The sequence below is a fragment of the Hyperolius riggenbachi genome, chromosome 6 (genome assembly GCF_040937935.1).
Source record: "Hyperolius riggenbachi isolate aHypRig1 chromosome 6, aHypRig1.pri, whole genome shotgun sequence".
NCBI classification, from domain to species: Eukaryota; Metazoa; Chordata; class Amphibia; order Anura; family Hyperoliidae; genus Hyperolius; species Hyperolius riggenbachi.
The window spans coordinates 99,276,797-99,296,512 of NC_090651.1; the positions used below are offsets into that span (position 1 = coordinate 99,276,797).

At 47.1% G+C, this 19,716-nt stretch overlaps 1 protein-coding gene across 1 annotated transcript in view; it reads left to right on the forward strand.

The window, feature by feature from the left end:
- AXDND1 (axonemal dynein light chain domain containing 1) overlaps positions 1 to 4,402 on the forward strand; it is a 108,916-nt gene extending 104,514 nt beyond the window's left edge. The window contains exon 26 of the mRNA XM_068239732.1: positions 4,205 to 4,402. Within this exon, the coding sequence (XP_068095833.1) occupies positions 4,205 to 4,299 (95 nt within the window). The 3' untranslated portion in view covers positions 4,300 to 4,402. The remainder of the gene's footprint in view (positions 1 to 4,204) is intronic.
- The last annotated feature ends 15,314 nt before the right edge of the window (positions 4,403 to 19,716 follow it).

Sequence of the window (19,716 nt, forward strand, 5' to 3'; positions counted from 1 at the left end):
AAACCAAATTTTATGCAATACTATGCAAAGCATGCACGCAGCACTGGAGAACCCCAATCTCCATAAGAAATATATAAATACAGAGGGGCTGCAGCACACAACAGGAAACCAGTGACAGGGGCTCTTGGTTACGCTTTAACGCGTTTAAGCTCACCAACTGCGCCAAAGTGTCCCCGATTTGGTGAGTCCTACTCTAACCAGGCAAAAATGCTAGTTTTTATCAGCGTCCTAGTGGGAATCGTGCCAGAAGCCCAAGGGTCAACTAAATGGGAGAAATTAAATTAAAAATACCTCACCTTCTACTAGCTACTAACTGAACTATGAGCTCAGCTCATTTATATGCTTAAGGGCTGGTTCAGACGGACGTCTGCGTGGCGTCGCGTCTGGGGGCGTTGCGGCGGCTGCGCGGTCAGGCTTTCAGTAGCCTTCGGTCGCGTCGTGATGCGGTCGCGTTTTTTTTTCCGTAGGGGAACATTAGCCGTCGCGGTTGGCTGCTCCCTGGAAGCTACATGTTGCTTCCAGGGGCAGCCCGAACGCTCGCGAAAATCGGGACCCGAACGCCGCGTTCGGGTAAAAGCGCGCAAAAGCTCGGTGTAAACGCTCCCATTCACTTGAATGGGAGCGTTTACCGCGACGGTCCGAACGCTTGCAGTAAACGCTCCGCAAGCGTCCGTCTGAACCAGCCCTAACTGTGCTAGAGGTGTAAACCACATTTTGTGCAATACTATGCAAAGCATGCACGCAGCACTGGAGAACCTCAATCTTTATTAAGAAATATATAAATACAGAGGGGCCGCAGCACACAACAGGAAAACAGTGATAGGGGCTCTTGGTTACGCTTTAACGCGTTTAAGCTCACCAACTGCGCCAAAGTGTCCCTGATCTGGTGTCTGTGGGATTTTATGGTGACGCACAAGCACAAAATTCAGGCTAGATTCACAGTGGGACGTTGCGTTTTGATGCCACGTTAAAGTCGCACCGCAAGCTTACAACGCAACGCGCCCAAAAAGTGGCAACGCAGCGTTACCGTCGCATACAGCAGATACAGTAAAAAATACAGGTAATGAAAAGTATACATCCAAGTCATTACTGAGCATGTGCAAACAGTCCAACGCAGCTAATAACGTGTATAACGCACTGCATGCAGTACTTTTACTTAACGTGCCGCGTTAGTCACTAACGTAACGTGTGCACTGTGAACGGGGCATTGATTTTTCATTGCAGTGAGTTATTCTGCGTTAAATGCTGTTTTAACGTGCGACTTTAACGTCCCACTGTGAACTTAGCCTCATACTTATTTTTAACTGGTACATTCTGACATTTTGTGATATTTTAAACTATCGGGTTATCTGAGGGGCGTACATATATGAAACTACTTGGTTTATTAACGGAAGCAATCTACGTTTTTTCTTTAATTAGATCTTATGACATCTTTCTAGATGTACACCAAGATATATGCGTATGTTCAAGCTTGTTTTATGTTCTAAAAATATGTTCTCTGGTCCATCATTAATTAACGGGGATTTCTGAACACCCCCTGTGGTCACAGGTTGTAATGTCTTGATCACATGCTTTATTTTCATAACAAACAGCCATCTGTTTTAATACATGCTAAAATATATAGAATGCAAATGTATTTGCCTTAACCACTTGAGGACCCACCCTTTACCCCCCCCTTAAGGACCAGCGCTAGTTTGATTGATCTGTGCTGGGTGGGCTCTGCAGCCCCCAGCACAGATCAGGGTGCAGGCAGGGAGATCAGATTGCCCCCCTTTTTTCCCCCCTATGGGGATGATGTGCTGGGGGGGTCTGATCTCTGCTGCCTGCGAGTGGCTGGCGGGGGGGGCACCTCAAAGCCCCCCTCCGCGGCGAAATGCTCCCCCTCCCTCTCCTACCTGGCCCCCTTTGGTAAGCCGGGCTGCACAGGACGCTATCCGTCCTGTGCAGCCAGTGACAGGCTGTCTCCTGTCACATGGCGGCGATCCCCGGCCGCTGATTGGCCGGGGATCGCCGATCTGCCTTACGGCGCTGCTGCGCAGCAGCGCCGTACAAATGTAAACAAAGCGGATTATTTCCGCTTGTGTTTACATCTAGCCTGCGAGCCGCCATCGGCGGCCCGCAGGCTATTCACGGAGCCCCCCGCCGTGATTTGACAGGAAGCAGCCGCTCGTACGAGCGGCTGCTTCCTGATTAATTAGGCTGCAGCTGGCGACGCAGTACTGCGTCGCTGGTCCTGCAGCTGCCACTTTGCCGACGCACGTTATGAGTGTGCGGTCGGCAAGTGGTTAATATATAGGTCTGTTATTGATCAACTCATTCATTAATAACTCTATGATCTCTACACGATTAACATATCATCATATAGCAGGCTTAGCTTCTGCAGTGTATATTTCTGATGCGCAAGCCTTGCTAAGCAGGCATTACACTCAGAACTTCGAAATGTCAGAATATTTCTACAGGGCTATCTAAATATAAACATAACCTTGTACAGAGAACAGACAGCTTACTGCAGAAAATGACACGAAGGGTAAGCCGAGGTTCACACTAGGTCCAGAAACGTATCCATGGCTCTGTTTTTCAAACCTGATCAAAACCGAAGTCCAGGATAGCAATGTTAAAAATAGCAGAGGTCTTTACCCAAACCAAAAACGGATCCGTCTGCATTTAGGGGGACCAGTTTTCAAAACCTGAATGGAAGGTCCAGATTTGCTGCATTTTCACGGACCATATATGGATCCTGATACACACAGGGGTACTGAAGGGCAATAGGAAAACGGATTCCCCTCTACACAGGCAGTTTTGGACACAGAAACGGACCAGTTTCTGTGTCACATCCTGTGGGTGGGGAGGGGGGCCACAATGCTGGAGGTGGTAGCAGCCAGAAGGGGGGGCAGTCAGCGGGGATGGTCACCCCCCCTCCCTCACCTGGGTCCCTCGTCCCCACTACCCCTCCAGCTACATGCGCAAAAGTAATTAAAATGTATGTATGCAGGGAGCTTACCCTCTTTACTTCCTCCGCTTGCCGCATCACTTCCTGCAATGCCGCCCTCCGAAGTATAGAGGGCGACATTGCAGGAAGTGCAGCAGCGTGCGGAGAAAGTAAGGTAAGCTCCCCGCATACATACATTTTAATTAATTTTGCGCATGTAGCTGGAGGGGTAGCGGGGACGAGGGACCCAGGTGAGAAAGGGAGGGGCGACCTCCCTCCCCACCAGCCGCTGTCACCCCATCCCGGCTGCTACCACCTCCAGCATGGCAGCCCCCTCCTCTCTGGGCATACCGTTTCCATGGACTGGAAATGTATGCTTCAATTTCACTTAACCCCCTTGCCGGTCCAATTCCCGCCGGCAAGGGGGCAGCGCAGCACCTTTTTTATTTTTTTTTAAAATCATGTAGCGAGCCCAGGGCTCGCTACATGATAGCCGCTGAGCGGCGGCATCCCCCCACCCACTCCGATCGCCTCCGGCGATCAGAGTAAGCAGGAAATCCCGTTTAGAACGGGGATTTCCTGCTGGGGCTTCCCCGGTCGCCATGGCGACGGGGCGGGATGACGTGGGACGTCAGAGGGAATCCCGATCCACCCCTCAGCGCTTCCTGGCACTGATTGGCCAGGCTGCGCAGGGGTCTGGGGGGGTGGCACGGCGTGGCGGGTAGCGTCGAATCGGCGGCGATCGTGTACCACACACAGCTATCAAAGTACTAGCTGTGAGGAGGGGAAAAATGATGCAAATTGGCCCAGCAGGGCCGGAGAAATCCTCCTGCGCAGGTTACCCCGAGCTGAGCTCGGGATAAGCGGCAAGGAGGTTAAGTACGGGTAAACTGAGGGAAAGAAGCCCATTTTTTTTTACAAAAACGGATATGTTTAAAATGGATACGATCTGCAACGGACTAGTGTGAACCTAGCCTTACTCTAACCTCGATCAAATAATAACTACTCATAATCATAAAATCTTGAACTTCACTTAAATTTGCAAAACATTTTAAACATTATCAACCTAAAGCAAGGTAGAGATAATTTCTCTGCATTAGTACATGGTCTGACAGTTGGTCTCATCTGACCACAACACTTTTACCCAGTTCTACTCTGGATCATTCAGATGTGCATTGGCAATTCGATGCTATGCATAAGAAGACATATTTTTCTTATCAAGAGTGACTTGCTACAAGCTCATTTGTTTCTGTTTTTATTGTTTTTCCTGGTCAGTCCCGCCTCACATTGAAGCTACAACCAAAGAAGTCAGCCTTGCTGTACCTTCCAAGAAGAGGCCCAAATCCAGCAAAGGCAAACATCACAAATAAATTATTTTGCTGTAATTAAAAAACTAAAGTGTGAATGTTTTAATATCAGTTTATGTATATCAGTCAGTAATTTTTCACCAAATAAAAAAAATATCAAAAATTATAGTTTAATTTTGAAGTACAGTATTTTACAAGTCACTGAGCTCTGTGCAGATTACAGTATTTATGGTGTTGTGGTGTGGTGTGGTGTGGGTATAAGTTTGAAATGAAATTTCAATGTTGCTGACAAAAAACAACAACTTTCCTGTTTTTTTCGCCCAAAACGATCAAATGGAATGAAGTTGAAAATATTTTTTTTTTCGATCAAGAAAAACAAATGATTATCCCGTTTTTTTCTATAAAAATCCAATCAGACATGTTGGAAAAATCTTTATATTCCATCTAACGGGATAATCGAACTAAATTATCTAATCGGAAAAAAAATGAAAAATTGTACTATGTATGCACCTTAACCACTTTCCGACCGCGCACTCATAACGCGCGTCGGCAAAGTGGCAGCTGCAGGACCGGCGACGCACATTCGCCGGCTGCAGGCTAATTAATCAGAAAACAGCCGCTCGCGCGAGCGGCTGCTTCCTGTCAATTTATGGCGGGGGGCTCCGTGAGCGGCTCGCACACTAAATGTAAACACAAGCGGAAATAATCCGCTTTGTTTACATTTGTACAACGCTGCTAACAGTAGCAGCGTTGTACTAGATCAGCGATCCCCGGCCAATCAGCGGCCGGGGATCGCTGTCACATGACAGGCAGGAGCCTGTTAGAGGCTGCACAGGACAGATCCGTTCCTGTGCAGCCTCCGATCTCCGGGGAAGGGAGGGAGGAGAGGGGGAATCCTGCGGTAGAGGGGGCTTTGAGGGCCCCCCCCCCCCACCAGCCACACGCAGGCATGAGCGATCAGACCCACCCAGCACATCATCCCCCTAGTGGGGAAAAAAGGGGGCGATCTGGTCGCTCTGCCTGGTGTTTGATCTGTGCTGGGGGCTGTAGAGCCCACCCAGCACAGATCAGCGAAATCAGCGCTGGTCCTTAAGGGGGGGGGGGGGGGTAGGTAAAGGCTGGGTCATCAAGTGGTTAAAGAGGAACTTCAGCCTAAACAAACATACTGTCATTAAGTTACATTAGTTAATTAAAATAGATAGGTAATATAATCTGTTACCCACCCTGTTTTAAAAGAACAGGCAAATGTTGATTTCATGAGGGCAGCCATCTTTTTTTGTTGAAAGGAGGTGACAGGGAGCATGAGACAAAGTTCCAACCGTCCTGTGTGCTGATCACTAGAGATGTGGCCGGCGAACATCTCTAAATTCATGGGCCTCTTACTACTTCCGGGTCGCAATGACCCGGAGTAGTACGCCTGCGCTGCCCGGCGGAGCGCGTCCTAGATCGCGCTCTTGTTGCCGGGCACTCTCTGCGCATGTGCGTGACGTCATGAGTGACGTCACGCTCATGCGCAGAGAGCGCCCGGCAACAGGAGCGCGATCTAGGACGCGCTCCGCCGGGCAGCGCAGGCGTACTACTCCGGGTCATTGCGACCCGGAAGTAGTAAGAGGCCCAGAGAGGTTCGCCAGGCGAACTGTTCGGCCCAACTCTACTGATCACCCCTCCCAGTTGCTAGGCAACGTGGACAACATCATAGGAAATCCCATCATGCTTTGCACAGCATCAAGGAAAAAAGCCTGGACAGTTTTCTTTGATGGGTGGAGCTTAACTAAAAATGCAGCTAAAAATGATGCTTTGTTAAGAAAAACACAGTTCTGATGCTGTGAAACTGTTAAAGAAACACCAAGCCTTTTCAGTTCTGCTAAGATTTTTAGTCCTGAGGTTCACTTTAACCACTTGCCGACCGCACGCTTATACCGTGCGTCGGCAAAGTGGCAGCTGCAGGACCAGCGACGCAGTACTGCGTCGCCAGCTGCAGGCTGATTAATCAGGAAGCAGCCGCTCGTGCGAGCGGCTGCTTCCTGTCAATTCACGGCGGGGGGCTCCGTGAATAGCCTGCGGGCCGCCGATGGCGGCTCGCAGGCTAAATGTAAACACAAGCGGAAATAATCCGCTTTGTTTACATTTGTACGGCGCTGCTGCGCAGCAGCGCCGTAAGGCAGATCGGCGATCCCCGGCCAATCAGCGGCCGGGGATCGCCGCCATGTGACAGGGGACGTCCTGTCACTGGCTGCACAGGACGGATAGCGTCCTGTGCAGCCCAGATCACCCGGGGGAGCAGGTAGGAGAGGGAGGGGGGAGAATGTCGCCGCAGGGGGGGGCTTTGAGGTGCCCCCCCCCGCAACATGCCTGCAGGTAGGAGCGATCAGACCCCCCCTGCACATCATCCCCCTAGTGGGGAAAAAAGGGGGGCGATCTGATCGCTCTGTGTGGCCGCGGATCTGTGCTGGGGGCTGCAGAGCCCACCCAGCACAGATCCAAACAAACAGCGCTGGTCCTTAAGGGGGGGTAAAGGGTGGGTCCTCAAGTGGTTAAGGCTGGGGTCACATTTGAGTCTGCAGAAAAAATGGCTGCCTTGTTTTTTTTTTTACATACGATTCTGCAGTCTTGGTACACTTTTGGCCGACAGCAACTGTTGGCAATAGGAAATTCCACTCTGTATGCGAAAATATATGAGTATTTTTCCCCGCAGTGGGAAAACGCACATTTCCCCCCACTTCCCTGCGATTCTCCATAGGGAAGCATTATGTGCATTTTTTGTGTTCCAAAAAATGCATGCAAATCTTTGCAAGTGTGACCCCTGCCTCTGTACTTTCATATTTAATCAGTTGTGGTGAAGTGCAACAGACAATATGACACTTGGTGTAACACAGGATATAGGTGTGCCAATGCCCAAAGTCACTGTACCAAGTGATTTAGCAGGAAAGTCCATTCAGGTAGGCACCACCTCGGTAAAAAATATAGCTCTTTATTCAGATATCATTAAAACGACTTCCAGTCAAGTTAATGGCCCAAGCGACAGCTCACTGTTTCAAGCTCTTTTTCATCCTGTTAACCACTTGAGGACCTAGGGCTTTCTACCCCTTAAGGACCGGCCACTTTTTTTCCATTCAGACCACTGCAGCTTTCACGGTTTATTGCTCGCTCATACAACCTACCACCTAAATGAATTTTGGCTCCTTTTCTTGTCACTAATAAAGCTTTCTTTTGGTGCGATTTGATTGCTCCTGCGATTTTTACTTTTTATTATATTCAGCAAAAAAGACATGAATTTTGGCAAAAAAATGATTTTTTTAACTTTCTGTGCTGACAGTTTTCAAATAAAGTAAAATTTCTGTATACATGCAGCGCGAAAAATGTGGACAAACATGTTTTTGATAAAAAAAACCCCATTCAGCGTATATTTATTGGTTTGGGTAAAAGTTATAGCGTTTACAAACTATGGTGCCAAAAGTGAATTTTCCCATTTTCAAGCATCTATGACTTTTCTGACCCCCTGTCATGTTTCATGAGGGGCTAGAATTCCAGGATAGTATAAATACCCCCCAAATGACCCCATTTTGGAAAGAAGACATCCCAAAGTATTCACTGAGAGGCATAGTGAGTTCATAGAAGATATTATTTTTTGTCACAAGTAAGCAGAAAATGACACTTTGTGACAAAAAAAAAAAAAAAAAAAAAGTTTCCATTTCTTCTAACTTGCGACAAAAAAAAATGAAATCTGCCACGGACTCACCATGCCCCTCTCTGAATACCTTGAAGGGTCTACTTTCCAAAATGGGGTCATTTGTGGGGTGTGTTTACTGTCCTGACATTTTGGGGGGTGCTAAATTGTAAGCACCCCTGTAAAGCCTAAAGGTGCTCATTGGACTTTGGGCCCCTTAGCGCAGTTAGGCTGCAAAAAAGTGCCACACATGTGGTATTGCCGTACTCAGGAGAAGTAGTATAATGTGTTTTGGGGTGTATTTTTACACATACCCATGCTGGGTGGGAGAAATATCTCTGTAAATGACAATGTTTTGATTTTTTTTACACACAATTGTCCATTTACAGAGTTATTTCTCCCACCCAGCATGGGTATGTGTAAAAATACACCCCAAAACACATTATACTACTTCTCCCGAGTACGGCGGTACCACATGTGTGGCACTTTTTTGCACCCCAAGTACGCTAAGGGGCCCAAAGTCCAATGAGTACCTTTAGGATTTCACAGGTCATTTTGCGGAATTTGATTTCCAGACTACTCCTCACGGTTTAGGGCCCCTAAAATGCCAGGGCAGTATAGGAACCCCACAAATGACCCCATTTTAGAAAGAAGACACCCCAAGGTATTCCGTTAGGAGTATGGTGAGTTCATAGAAGATTTTATTTTTTGTCACAAGTTAGTGGAAAATGACACTTTGTGAAAAAAACATTAAAAATCTATTTTCCGCTAACTTTCGACAAAAAATAAAATCTTCTATGAACTCACCATACTCCTAACGGAATACCTTGGGGTGTCTTCTTTCTAAAATGGGGTCATTTGTGGGGTTCCTATACTGCCCTGGCATTTTAGGGGCCCTAAGCCGTGAGGAGGAGTCTGGAAATCAAATTCCGCAAAATGACCTGTGAAATCCTAAAGGTGCTCATTGGACTTTGGGCCCTTTAGCGCAGTTAGGGTGCAAAAAAGTGCCACACATGTGGTATCGCCGTACTCGGGAGAAGTAGTACAATGTGTTTTGGGGTGTATTTTTACACATACCCATGCTGGGTGGGAGAAATACCTCTGTAAATGACAATCTTTTGATTTTTTTACACACAATTGTCCATTTACAGAGATATTTCTCCCACCCAGCATGGGTATGTGTAAAAATTCACCCCAAAACACATTGTACTACTTCTCCCGAGTACGGCGATACCACATGTGTGGCACTTTTTTGCACCCTAACTGCGCTAAAGGGCCCAAAGTCCAATGAGCACCTTTAGGCTTTCACAGGTCATTTTGCGGAATTTGATTTCCAGACTACTCCTCACGGTTTAGGGCCCCTAAAATGCCAGGGCAGTATAGGAACCCCACAAATGACCCCATTTTAGAAAGAAGACACCCCAAGGTATTCCGTTAGGAGTATGGTGAGTTCATAGAAGATTTTATTTTTTGTCACAAGTTAGTGGAAAATGACACTTTGTGAAAAAAACATTAAAAATCTATTTTCCGCTAACTTTCGACAAAAAATAAAATCTTCTATGAACTCACCATACTCCTAACGGAATACCTTGGGGTGTCTTCTTTCTAAAATGGGGTCATTTGTGGGGTTCCTATACTGCCCTGGCATTTTAGGGGCCCTAAGCCGTGAGGAGGAGTCTGGAAATCAAATTCCGCAAAATGACCTGTGAAAGCCTAAAGGTGCTCATTGGACTTTGGGCCCTTTAGCGCAGTTAGGGTGCAAAAAAGTGCCACACATGTGGTATCGCCGTACTCGGGAGAAGTAGTACAATGTGTTTTGGGGTGTATTTTTACACATACCCATGCTGGGTGGGAGAAATACCTCTGTAAATGGACAATTGTGCGTAAAAAAATCAAAAGATTGTCATTTACAGAGGTATTTCTCCCACCCAGCATGGGTATGTGTAAAAATACACCCCAAAACACATTGTACTACTTCTCCCGAGTACGGCAATACCACGTGTGGCACTTTTTTGCACCCTAACTGCTCTAAGGGGCCCAGAGTCCAATGAGTACCTTTAGGCTTTACAGGGGTGCTCACAATTTAGCACCCCGCCCACTTGCCAGGACAGTTAACAAACCCCACAAATGACCCCATTTTGGAAAGAATACACAACAAGGTATTCCATGAGGGTAATGGTGAGGTCATTGAAAATTTTATTTTTTGTCACAAGTTAACGGAAAATGACACTTTGTTAAAAAAAAATAAAAAAAAAAATTCTGCTAACTTGTGACAAAAATTAAAATCTTTTATGAACTCACTGTGCACCTCACATAATACTTTAGGGTGTCCTCTTTCCAAAATGGGGTCATTTGTGGAGTCTGTCCTGGCATTTTAGGGTCTCTGCAATCATTACATGTATGGCCAGTATTAGGAGTTTCTGCTATACTCCTTATATTGGGTATACAAGTAATGCACTCTGGGCTGAAAGGAAAAATGAACGGCAAACATACCTTGCTCCCCATCAATGGCAGATCTTCCTCCACATCAATGGCAGTGATAACCTCAGGAGAGAGACACCCCGTGCCACCCTGCACTCAGGGTGAGCCACCAACTTATGTGACTGGGCCTCAGAACTTTAGTATACAGCATTATGCCTGTAGGATACAGCAATATGCCTGCCAATAGAGATGACTCTGTGTGGCATTAAAGCATCATCATCGGCCCAAATCACATATAAACCGGGGGTGTCCACACTCAAGGGAAATTCAAACATGCCGTCTTATATCGCCAACCCAGGACAGATCAGCAATATCAAGCATGGAAACCGATCCTTCTTCCGACTTTTATGCTTACCCGTTTGGTCTTCAAGCTTACCTCTCCTCTCCCTGCGACAATGTGCAAAAGACCACTGAGTGTGTGCCTACTCCTGTGTCTGGAGTTCCCTAGGTTCTAATAGTGTACCTGCTCGTGGTACCTCTCAAAACACGGCCCTACGCATAGGCCAGGCTGGTCAGGACAGCGGGGACAATAAAAACTGGTGTCATTCCTTCATCCAGTCCTGCTGCAGACACGACAACGTTTTCTTCGGATGCGTTGACCTGGGGCACACGGAATCTGATAGGCGTAATGCCTACCATGCAGTCGGCTAGTTGCATCTGGGGGGGGGGGCCTGGCACCTCCTGGATACAGGATGTCCAGAATGATCTGTTCCTGAAATTGGAGGAAAGATCCAGTTCTCCCAGCCTTACTGTAGAGAACAAAGCTGTTGTAAACTGCCAATTGAATCAGATAAAAAGACACTTTCTTATACCAGCGTCTTGTTTTCCGGGTAACTAAATAGGGCGCTAACCTCTGGTCATTGAAGTCCACCCCTCCCATGTTGACATTATATTCGTGGACGACAAGGGGCTTTTCAATGACCTTAGTTGCCCGTTGAATTTGGACAGTCGTGTCTGTGTGAATGGTGGACAGAAAGTAAACGTCCCTCTTGTCCTTCCATTTCACCGCGAGCAGGTCTTCAGTACGCAAGGCGGCCCTCTGCCCCCGTTGAAGTCTGGTGGTAACGAGCCGTTGGGGGAAGCCCTGGCGACTAGGCCGCGCAGTGCCACAGCATCGGATTCCTTCTAACTTTAAGTGCTGAAAGAGGGCCACACTTGTGTAATAATTGTCCACAAAAAGATGGTACCCCTTCCGGAACAAGGGTGACACCAAGTCCCACACAACCTTTCCACTGCTCCCCAGGTAGTCAGGGCATCCGACCGGCTCCAATTTTGAGTCTTTTCCCTCATAGACCCTAAAACGACATGTATAGCCTGTGGCCCTTTCACAGAGCTTATACAGTTTCACCCCATACCGGGCGCGCTTGCTTGGGATGTACTGTTTGATGCCAAGGCGCCCGGTAAAGCGTAAGAGGGACTCGTCTACGCAGATGTTCTGTTCAGGGATATAAGCATCTGCAAATGTTGAGGACAGGTGGTCTATGAGGGGCCGAATTTTGTGGAGCCGGTCATAAGCAGGGTCTCCCCTTTCAAGACAGGTTTCGTCGTCGTTGAAGTGCAGGAAGCGCAGGATGGACTCAAATCGTGTCCTGGACATGGCAGCAGGGTACAAGGGAACATGATGTACTGGGTTCGTAGACCAATACGACCGCAATACATTTTGTTTCATTAGTCCCAAGTGAAGGATAAGGGCCAAAAAGATTTTAATGTCGGAAACTTGGACTGGTTTCCACCCGAAAGGCTGGGCATACATGCTCTCCGGGTGCTCGGTGATGAATTGTGTGGCTTTACGATTGGTCTCAACCACAATTAAGTCCAGGAGAACCTGGGTGATGAACAGCTGCAAAAAGTCTAGGGCCGTTCCTAGATGAGCTGTCGCCACCTGGACTCCAGACTGGGCGGTGAAAGGGGGCACTACGGGTGCGGCGGAATCAGGGGATTGCCAATCTGGTTGTGCCAGCACCTCTGGGAGTCTATGGGTACTACGGGCCCGTCTTCTTCTTGGTGGCTGCGACGGGGGTACTACTGCACTTGCCACCGTACCAGTTTCCACTTCCATGCTGACGCTCACCACTTCGTCAGGGTCTACGGAAGCACTGGCACTAAGTCCAGGAGATGCTGCGCTGCTGGTGCCTGCCTCACCAAGAAAACTATCAACAGCGCTAGCACCACCCTGCTGCCCTTGAGGCGGATCCTGCGCCACCTGCGGTCTAACGACTTGGGGTCTGGTACGCCTGGCTGTAGCCGGGACCATAGCCTCGTCATCAGTATCGGTCAGGGAACCACTGCTTTCTACAGGTTCAAAATTGGACCTGGAAGATTCGACGGATGATTCTTCCCAAAAGAACTCATCCGACTGGTCCATATACCTGTATACCTCGTCATCGGAAAGCCCCCTTCTTGCCATTTTGGATTGCTAAATTTATGGGGTTTTCCTCCGAGACTACCCAGAAAAAAAGAGCACCTACCTAGCAAAAAGGGAGTATTTGAGAGGTATTGGGGTTGGTGGGAAGTGGGGTCTCAGAGGCAATCAAACAATCACGGGACAATCAAATCCAATTACAGCACAATCGACTCCAATCACAGCACAAGCAGATCTGATGCACTCGGAAGGTGATGGGGGGAGGGTGGGATTGGGTGTGGCGGGAAGTGGGGTCTCAGGCAATCAAACAATCACGGGGCAATCGAAGCCGATCACGGGACAATCAAATACAATTACAGCACAATCGACTCCAATCACAGCCCAATCAAATCTGATGCACTCGGAAGGTGATGGGGGGAGGGTGGGATTGGGTGTGGCGGGAAGTGGGGTCTCAGGCAATCAAACAATCACGGGGCAATCGAAGCCGATCACGGGACAATCAAATACAATTACAGCACAATCGACTCCAATCACAGCACAAGCAAATCTGATGCACTCGGAAGGTGGTGGTTGGAGGTGGTGGGGGGAGGGTGGGGTTGGGTGTGGTGGGGGGGGGGGGGGAGGGTGTGGTGGGAAGTGGGGTCTCAGGCAATCAAACAATCACGGGACAATCGAAGCAGATCACGGGACAATCAAATACAATCGCAGCCCAATCAAATACAAGCGCAGCACAATCGAATACAAGCGCAGCACAGTCAAAAACAATGCACTTGGACGGTGATTAGGGGGGGGGTCTGAGGGCGATTTGAGGGAGTGGGGGGTTGATCAGGAGCCTGCACGGGGCAAACTGAGTCCTGATCTGATGAGAGGCAGACACAGGGGGTTACTGATCGCAGATCAGTTAGTGATTGCTGGGGAGGACAGATGTAAACAAAGAGCAGGGGATGTAATCAGAAGGGGGGTATGAGGGCAATCGAGGGCCTGGGCAGGTGATCGGTTACCCCCGCGGGGCAGTTAGGGTCTGCTCTGATGGGTGGGGGTGCCAAGGGGTGATGGACAGGTGATAGACAGGTGATCAGAGGGGGATCAGAGGGGGATCAGAGGGTAAGGTAGCTGTATACAGATGTATACAGTATACAGGGGGGTAGTCTGGGATGGAGTCTGGGGGTGATCTAAAGGTAGGGGGGGGGGATCAGGGGTGACTAGGAGGCAGTTAGGGACCTAACGCAGGGGATAGCGTTTAAAGTTAGTGATAGGTGGGGGGGTTGGGGTTTTTAAAGGGGTGCAAGGGTGCTGGCAGGGGTCTGCTGGGGTGATCAGGGGGGGTATGAGGCCTGGGGTGGGAGATCAGGGGGGCTGTAGGCAAAAAAAAACGTGTGTGCTGTATACTCACAAAGTGCTTCCTCCTCGCTAGTGGTCTCTGCAACAATGAGACCACGAGGCGAGGAGGAAGCACGTATAAGGCACTTTGTTTACTTAACAAAGTGCCTTATACATTCTGATTGGCCATTGTTACGGATTCCTCCGCTCGCCGGCTCTGCTAAGTGGCCGGCGAGCAGAGGCAAAATGCCAGGCTTCCGACTCCCGGCGGAGGATCGCGTCACGGATGACGCGATCGCTCCGCCCACGCCCATACAAGGACCGCCGCATTTTGTCTATACGGCGGTCCTTGCGGCGTCAGCTTCCCGGCCGCCATTTGTCTATACGGCGGTCGGGAAGTAGTTAAATAATGAGCTATATTTTTATGGTGGTGCCTGCCTGAATAGACTTTTTTACCGACTACATTTGGTAATAACATTGCAATGCAATTTAATTATATTTGAATGGTACATATCACTACTAAGCATGCACATTATCTCTTTATGCTGCTGAAGCCAGGCTTACATCCAGAATTGCTGGTGTATAGCAAACCCATGGCTTATAATTTTTACAGAGCATGTTGGGTTTATGCGATTCTGTAAAATGTATAAGTTATAGGCTTGCTATACACCAGCAGTCTGGATGTAAGTCTGGCTTCTGGGCCATAGAGATAATGTGCATATACAGTTGTGATGCATTGTGGGTAACCATATTTGCTTACTTAAACTTAAGTTATCGCAAATACCTTGTGTTTTAAGAAGGCAAATCACTCTGAGGCCGGATCCACACTATAAGTACTTTTATGAGCGCTTGTAAAAAAAAAAAAAATAATAAAAAAAAAAATGTATCTCTATGCCCCAGAAGCCAGGCTTACATTAAGACCGCTGGTGTATAGCAAGCCTATAGCTTATACATTTTACAGAATCACTTCAACCCAACATGCTCTGTAAAAACGTATAAGCCATAGCTTTGCTATACAACAGCAGTTCTGGATGTAAGCCTGGCTTAAGCGGCATAAAGAAATAATTTGCATATTAAGTAGTCATATGTACCATTCAAATATAATTAAATTGCATTGCAATGTTATTACCGTATGTAGTCCGTATAGTGTGGATCCGGCTTGAGTGTTGCTTTTTAGTAGGAGGCCTTTTCAGTCCCCTATACTTTCATAGTGTTTTTGTGTCACCCAAACCTGCTTGGGTATTCTCTAGTTATGACAGTAAATGGTCAATGAGGTGATTGTCATGAGTAATGTGTATTCATATAGCACTGGCAACTTTGTTAGTGCTTTAGAGATTATTATATAGTCATGTTGCTGGGAGCTCGCTCTCTACCAGTTATAGTTCTATGTACCTATCGTAGACCAAGATAAATTGATGATGTGGGACAGTACTATCCAACTTCATGGGCAGTGTGTGTAGCACTGGATTTTTCAGCTGGAGGGGGCGAAGCATCAATGTCCTGGCTTCGGGTGGTGAAGCCAAATGCAAACAAGAGGTTGGCCTGACACAAACAGTCCAGGAAAGTGAGTGTGGCCCAGGGGTCACCAGTTGGACAGCCCTGATGTGGGAGAAACATCTGTAAACACAAGGAAAACATACAATCTCCATGCAGCTAGCATCCAGGGCCTGACTGGAACTAGAGGCCCAGTGCTACAAGGCTAGAGTGCTATCAGCATACAGAGACTGGGTCTGCTTATATTGCCCAGCCTCTGTTGCTGTCTCGGTCCCCCCTAAGTTCCCCCTGCGCTCTGCTATGCCCAAATAAATCATTAGCCGAGCTAGCGACACACAGCGTGTCGCAGGCCATCTGTTTACACCTGCAGCTGTGAGTCTCGGCACTCCCCCGCCTCCTCCATAGCTCCGGTCCCCGCCCGCGTCCCTTCACTCCAATCAGTGGGGAAGGAAGAGACGCGAGCGGGGACCAGAGCTAGAGACTGACAGCTGCAGTTGTAAACAGCCGGCTGCAAGACGCTGTGTGTCGACAGCTTGGCTGATGATTTATGGGGGCATAGAAGAGCGCAGGGGGAACTTAGGGGGGATCGAGATAGCAACAGAGGCAGGGCAGTATAAGCAGACTCAGCCTCTGTATGCTGATAGCACTGTCAGAACCCACCTCGGGTTCTCTCTAAAAATACTTTTATAACTCTTTCCAGTTTTCGCAAGTCAACAATTCTTAATCTTAGAGAGCTCTTTTGTGCAAGGCATCATCCCCGAGGCAATGCTTTATGGGAAAAGCAAACCAAAAACTGGCGTTTTTTTTTATAGGGCAAGGCAGCTGTACTCAACACCTCCAATCTCATCTTATTAATTGGACTCCAGCTGGCTGACACTTCACTTGAATTAGCTGTTGGAGATGTCATTAGTCTAAGTTCCAGGGGTCCCCAAACGTTTTTGTTTTTCTTATTGATGATTTTGGCATACAGCTCATGAAACCCCAAATTTCCTATCTCAAAAAATTAGCATATTTCATCCGAGCAATAAAATAGTTTTTAAAACAAAAAAAGTCAACCTTCAAATCATTATGTTCAGTTATGCACTCAATACTTGGTCGGGAATCCTTTTGCAGAAATGACTGCTTCAATGCGGCGTAGCATGGAGGCAATCGGCCTGTGGCACTGCTCAGGTGTTATGGTGGCCCAGGATGCTTCGATAGCAGCCTTAAGCTCATCCAGAGTGTTGGGTCTTGCATCTCTCAACTTTCTCTTCACAATATCCCACAGATTCTCTATCGGGTTCAGGTCAGGAGAGTTGGCAGGCCAATTGAGCAGTAATACCATGGTCAGTAAACCATTTACCAGTGGTTTTGGCACTGTGAGCAGGTGCCAGGTCGTGCTGAAAAATGAAATCTTCATTTTCATAAAGCTTTTCAGCAGATGGAAGCATGAAGTGCTTCAAAAATCGCCTGATAGCTAGCTGCATTGACCCTGCCCTTGATAAAACACAGTGGACCAACACCAGCAGCTGACATGGAACCCCAGACCATCACTGACTGTGAGTACTTGTGTCACGTGAGCCATGACCAAATGGATTGGGGGACATTTGGGGGTCCCATAAATATACAGTGTTCCTCTGATGCACCGGCCAGCCCATGCATTTGAGAAGCATGCATGGGTTGGAAAGAAGCAGGCTTCTACATTACAGACTGTATTATAGACTGTGTCCTCACTTAAACACTGGCACCAGGCTATCTCGGACTTACTTAGCCCTGTGATGTCACAGGCCCTTGGAAGGTGCCCACATGGCTGGAGACATTTAACACCTTTAGAGACAGTACGTCTTCAAAAGACTATCAGTCCAGGAATATCATCACCTGATTGAATTATCTCTGTGGGGAGCCATTGTGATGTGTACAGTAGTGTATTCCAGGTGCTGGACCTTGTTGTGTACAGATAGAGAAGATAAACTGTTTAACCTTGTATAGTGAGTACCACATGGATGGGATGGGCAATCCTTCCCAAAGGTGGGGGCTCTGGTGTTGTTAAGTGTATAAATTGTCTTGTTTGACTAAATAAAGGAGTTACTGTTTGGAATCACAGAAGTTCAGAGTGCTGTCTCTTGCTTCTGTGCGGGCTTGCTTAATGACATTGGTTCTTCCCAATGCATGGGTTTATTCCAGTACTGTCCTGCAGCTGAGTTGGTTCCTGAGGTTCTGGAAGCGTTGTCTTGACGGAGTGGCCCGGGTCGGGGTCTAGCAAGTGGTTCCGTCACAACTTGACACTGGACTTCAGGCATTTTGGCATTTCCCTCTCCCCAGTCTTCCTCCAGACTCTAGCATCTTGATTTCCGAATGACATGTAAAAGTTGCTTTCATCCGATAAAAGTACTTTGGACCACTGAGCAACAGTCCAGTGCTGCTTCTCTGTAGCCCAGGTCAGGCGCTTCTGCCGCCGTTTCTGGTTCAAAAGTGGGTTCATGCTTCCATCTGCTGAAAAGCTTTATGGAGATGAAGATTTCATTTTTCAGCACGACCTGGCACCTGCTCACAGTGCCAAAACCACTGGTAAATGGTTTACTGACCATGGTATTACTGTGCTCAATTGGCCTGCAAACTCTCCTGACCTGAACCCCATAGAGAATCTGTGGGATATTGTGAAGAGAACGTTGAGAAACGCAAGACCCAACACTCTGGATGAGCGTAAGGCCACTATCGAAGCATCCTGGGCCTCCATTACACCTGAGCAGTGCCACAGGCTGATTGCCTCTATGCTACGCCGCATTGAAGCAGTCATTTCTGCAAAAGGATTCTCAACCAAGTATTGAGTGCATAACTGAACATAATTATTTATAGGTTGACTTTTTTTGTTCTAAAAACACTTCTTTTATTGGTTGGATGAAATATGCTATTTTTTTGAGATAGGAAATTTGGGTTTTCATGAGCTGTATGCCAAAATCATCAATAAGAAAAACAATAAAAGGCTTGAACTACTTCAGTTGTGTGTAATGAATCTAAAATATATGAAAGTCTAATGTTTATCAGCACATTACAGAAAATAATGAACTTTATCACAATATGCTAATTTTTTGAGAAGATCCTGTATATGCGGACCACCAATATTTGAAGATGTAGTTGCATCTATAAGTAATACATTTTGTGTGTGTGGGGGCCAGTAAAAAGCCTCAGGGGGCGACATTCGGCCCACGGGCCTAAGTTTGAGGACCACGTGTCTAAGGGTTCACATACTTTTTCCACCTGCACTGTTAATGTTTACATGGTGTGTTCAATAAAAAACACAGAAACATTGAATTATTTGTGTGGTATTAGTTTAGGCAGACTATGATTGTCTATTGTGACTTAAATGAAGATCAGATCATATTTTATGACCAACTTGTGCAGAAATCCATATATTTCCAAAGGGTTCACATACTCGTTCTTGCTACTTTATATGGGCGAAAGTTCCAATGAGACTTGCATTCACACAGCACTTCTAATTTACTTGCACTGACAATTCCTTTATTTTGATTCAAATAACTGAACACAATATTCTACAGTGCTTTTTGGTGTTGAGAAGAAACAAGCATAACATAATTACAACACGAGTTCTAAACTTTCAGAAAACATCCTCAACTCAAATAGAGAGACATCTGTTTAAACCGCAGTTCTCAAATTTCAATATTAGTACTGTAGAAACAAAGCCTTAGGTATTAGACTAATATATTAGGAAATGTAGCATTTTATCACTGTGTTTGCCATTAAACACATCTAATAATAAAAAAATAGTTAAATTGTATGTAAGCAAACATCTCACTTTTTTGATGCTCCATTTTTACCTCCATCTGGTAATAATTTGTAATCAGACGAGACCAGTCACTTTACTGCTCCTCTAAAGCCATGTACACATCCTAGGTTTTTATCGCCCCAAAACTATCATTCTTGACTAGTGGTTTCAGGTGACACACACAGGTGTTCCATGACATCAGCCCTTTCTCAGCAACCTGCCAAGTTCATGCATCCTTCATTAACCAATGTGAGTGGCAGGGAACACCACCTACTCATCCTCCCCTGCCTAGGACAGGCTGGACTGTTTGTCAAACAGCTGAATGAACACACACAAGTCAGCCGCTTGGGGTCACCTTGTTTGAGGATCTAGTGTGTGTACAGCAACACCAAC